At 51.3% G+C, this 2,370-nt stretch overlaps 1 protein-coding gene across 1 annotated transcript in view; it reads right to left on the bottom strand.

Annotated features, from left to right (window-relative positions):
- The window catches only part of SYNC (syncoilin, intermediate filament protein), a 9,775-nt gene extending 8,171 nt beyond the window's left edge, over positions 1–1,604 (bottom strand). The window contains 1 exon segment of the mRNA XM_015572825.1: positions 374–1,604. Coding sequence (XP_015428311.1) covers positions 374–1,429 — 1,056 coding nt within the window. The 5' untranslated portion in view covers positions 1,430–1,604.
- Between the last annotated feature and the right edge of the window lie 766 nt (positions 1,605–2,370).

Here is a 2,370-nt window from a genome sequence, read left to right as displayed (position 1 = left end):
GATCCCCAGGGTGGGGCGTGCAGGAGGCAGCCGATCAATGATTCCCTCTCATCATTGACGTTTCTCTCTCTCTCTCCCTCTCCCTTCCTCTCTGAAATCAATAAAAAAACATTTGTAAAGAAAATAAACATCAGGTAAGGACTTAAGAAATAATAAAGGATTTGGGGGATTAATGAGAGGATCAAATGAGATAATTGGTATAAAAGGGATTACATTAAGAGTGCAAGTCAATTTCAGCCTCTACCACAGACCTCAAAAGAAGTCGTTCCTACATAAGACAGTGTGTGTCCTTCAGCCCAAAAGATATTTGACCCCTTCCCTTTCCCTTCCCCAAGCTAAGAGACCGAATTCCTTTCCTGCCCACTGGGCCTACCCTGTACTGCTGCACTTCCTCGTCCCGCTTTTGCCTCACAAGTGTGATCTGGTTCTCCAGGTTCCTGTTTAGCAGATGGAGCTGCTGGGCCTCTGCTTGCAGGGGCCTCAGAGCCTCCTTCATCTGCTGGATCTCTGCCTGGGTTTTCTGCAGGGCTTTGGCAGCGGCTTCTTTCCTCTCTAGGAGCCGCACCAGCTGAGGCTCATACTCCTCCTCCAGGCCCTGGCGGCTCTCTGCCACGAGGTTCTCAAACTGGGCAGAGAGCTGCCGGCTCTCCTGCAGGAAGTGTGCTTCCCTCTGGCTTGGAGGTGCTTCTATTTGCTGCCGTAACTGCTCCTTCTGCTTCTGATAGGCATCCCGGAGCTGGGCCAGTTCCGCTGAGAGCTGGGCTGCCCGTGCGGTCAGCACTTCCCGGAAATCGGCAAACTGGGCCACGTCCTGCTGGCGGCACTCCAGCTGGTATTGGTAGGCCACACACTCCTTGGTCACCTTGAACAGCTTCTGCTTGACCAGGTGGATCTCCTCCCTGAGGCCATCCCTCTCCATCTCCGCCTGAGCATGCAGTTTGTAGGCATCCAGGATGTCCTGATGGACTTGCTGCACCTCCTGGAGAGCTGGTTCCCGGAGCAACACAAGCTCATGGATGAGCCGATCCCGCTCCTCTTCCAGCTGGGCCACAGCTTGGACACATTCCTGGAAACGCCCCTCGAGCAACTCTAGGTCCTCTATGCTCAGGCTCTCCTCTGTGCTGGGACTAGACCCGGCTCCAAGGCTCTCAGGGTTAGGCTTCTCTTCGTTTGTGACCGTCTCTCCCCCATAAGCCATCTGCTCTGGGCTTGTCTCCTCCTGCTTCCCAGGCTCCTCCACACACAGTGTGTCCTCCTGCTTCCCAGGCTCCTCCACACACAGTGTGTCCTCCGGCTTCCCAGGCTCCTCCACACACAGTGTGTCCTCCGGCTTCCCAGGCTCCTCCACACACAGTGTGTCCTCAGGCTGCTCAGTCTCTTCCAGATACAGTATGTCATCAAAGTCACCTGTGTCCCCCAGGAAGAGCATGTCCTCTATATTCAAGATCCCCTCCAAAGGAAAAGTGTCATCCAGGCATTCAGAGTGTCCCTCCTCTTGAAAAGAAGTGGCCTGTGCTCTTGTTTCCCTGCAAAAGAAATGACTTAAAGTGAGAGGGCAGCCACAATCCCAGGGTGCTTCATGGCTGGAGCCATTAGGCCATAGACCTAAATCATGTCAGCTTCTCACATCTCAGCACTTGTCTGCTCCCTTCCCTCCACTGACTTATCCCCTCACAGCCCATTGCTTAGGTCCCCTGACAACATACCCATGATGTCAAAGTCTAGCCAGCTACATATCTTTAAGGCCAGGAAACTAACACCTGAGCCACCACTATTTGTTCCGCTATCATAAACCTTTTTTACCTGGACTTGAGTCTTCTTTCTAGAATCAGAGAAGTCTAACTCCTTTGCCATGTAAGTTCACTAAACCCTTAACAAGAACTAACGTGTCTTTCAATTCCATGCGTGCCAAGTTTTCCAGGGCCTTCCTCATTTGGGTCACTTCTTTCCGACCAGGCTCCAAATTGTCACTGTCCCTTGGGGCTGGGTATTGGAGCAACACCCAGGTGTGCTCTAAGCAGTCAATCTCCGGACACTATTGATGCAGCCAAGATTCCCTTAGCATATAGGGCTGGCCCATCATGTTCTTGACAAATGCTGAGTTTGACTAAAATTCTTAAGACTTCTTCACAGTAAGTAAAACCACATCTTTGTTCCTGTAAGATGTCAACCATCCTAGCCTGTAAAGTCTCTTAGATTCTGTGATTCTAACAAATGAGCCCGATAACCCAGCTGCCCATTGCCCGCTAGCTAGATCAGTTCCTGTCAATGAATGCTCCCCTATTCCTTTGGCCCTCAAGTGGCTTTGCCTTTCCTGTTTCAAATGCATCTCACCTACCTTGGATCTCTAAGCAATTCCTTGAAAATATA

The sequence above is a fragment of the Myotis davidii genome, unplaced genomic scaffold, assembly GCF_000327345.1.
Source record: "Myotis davidii unplaced genomic scaffold, ASM32734v1 scaffold88, whole genome shotgun sequence".
Classification (NCBI taxonomy): Eukaryota; Metazoa; Chordata; class Mammalia; order Chiroptera; family Vespertilionidae; genus Myotis; species Myotis davidii.
The sequence above is the reverse complement of the archived record's forward strand: the minus strand, read 5'-3'. Positions and strand labels throughout refer to the sequence as shown.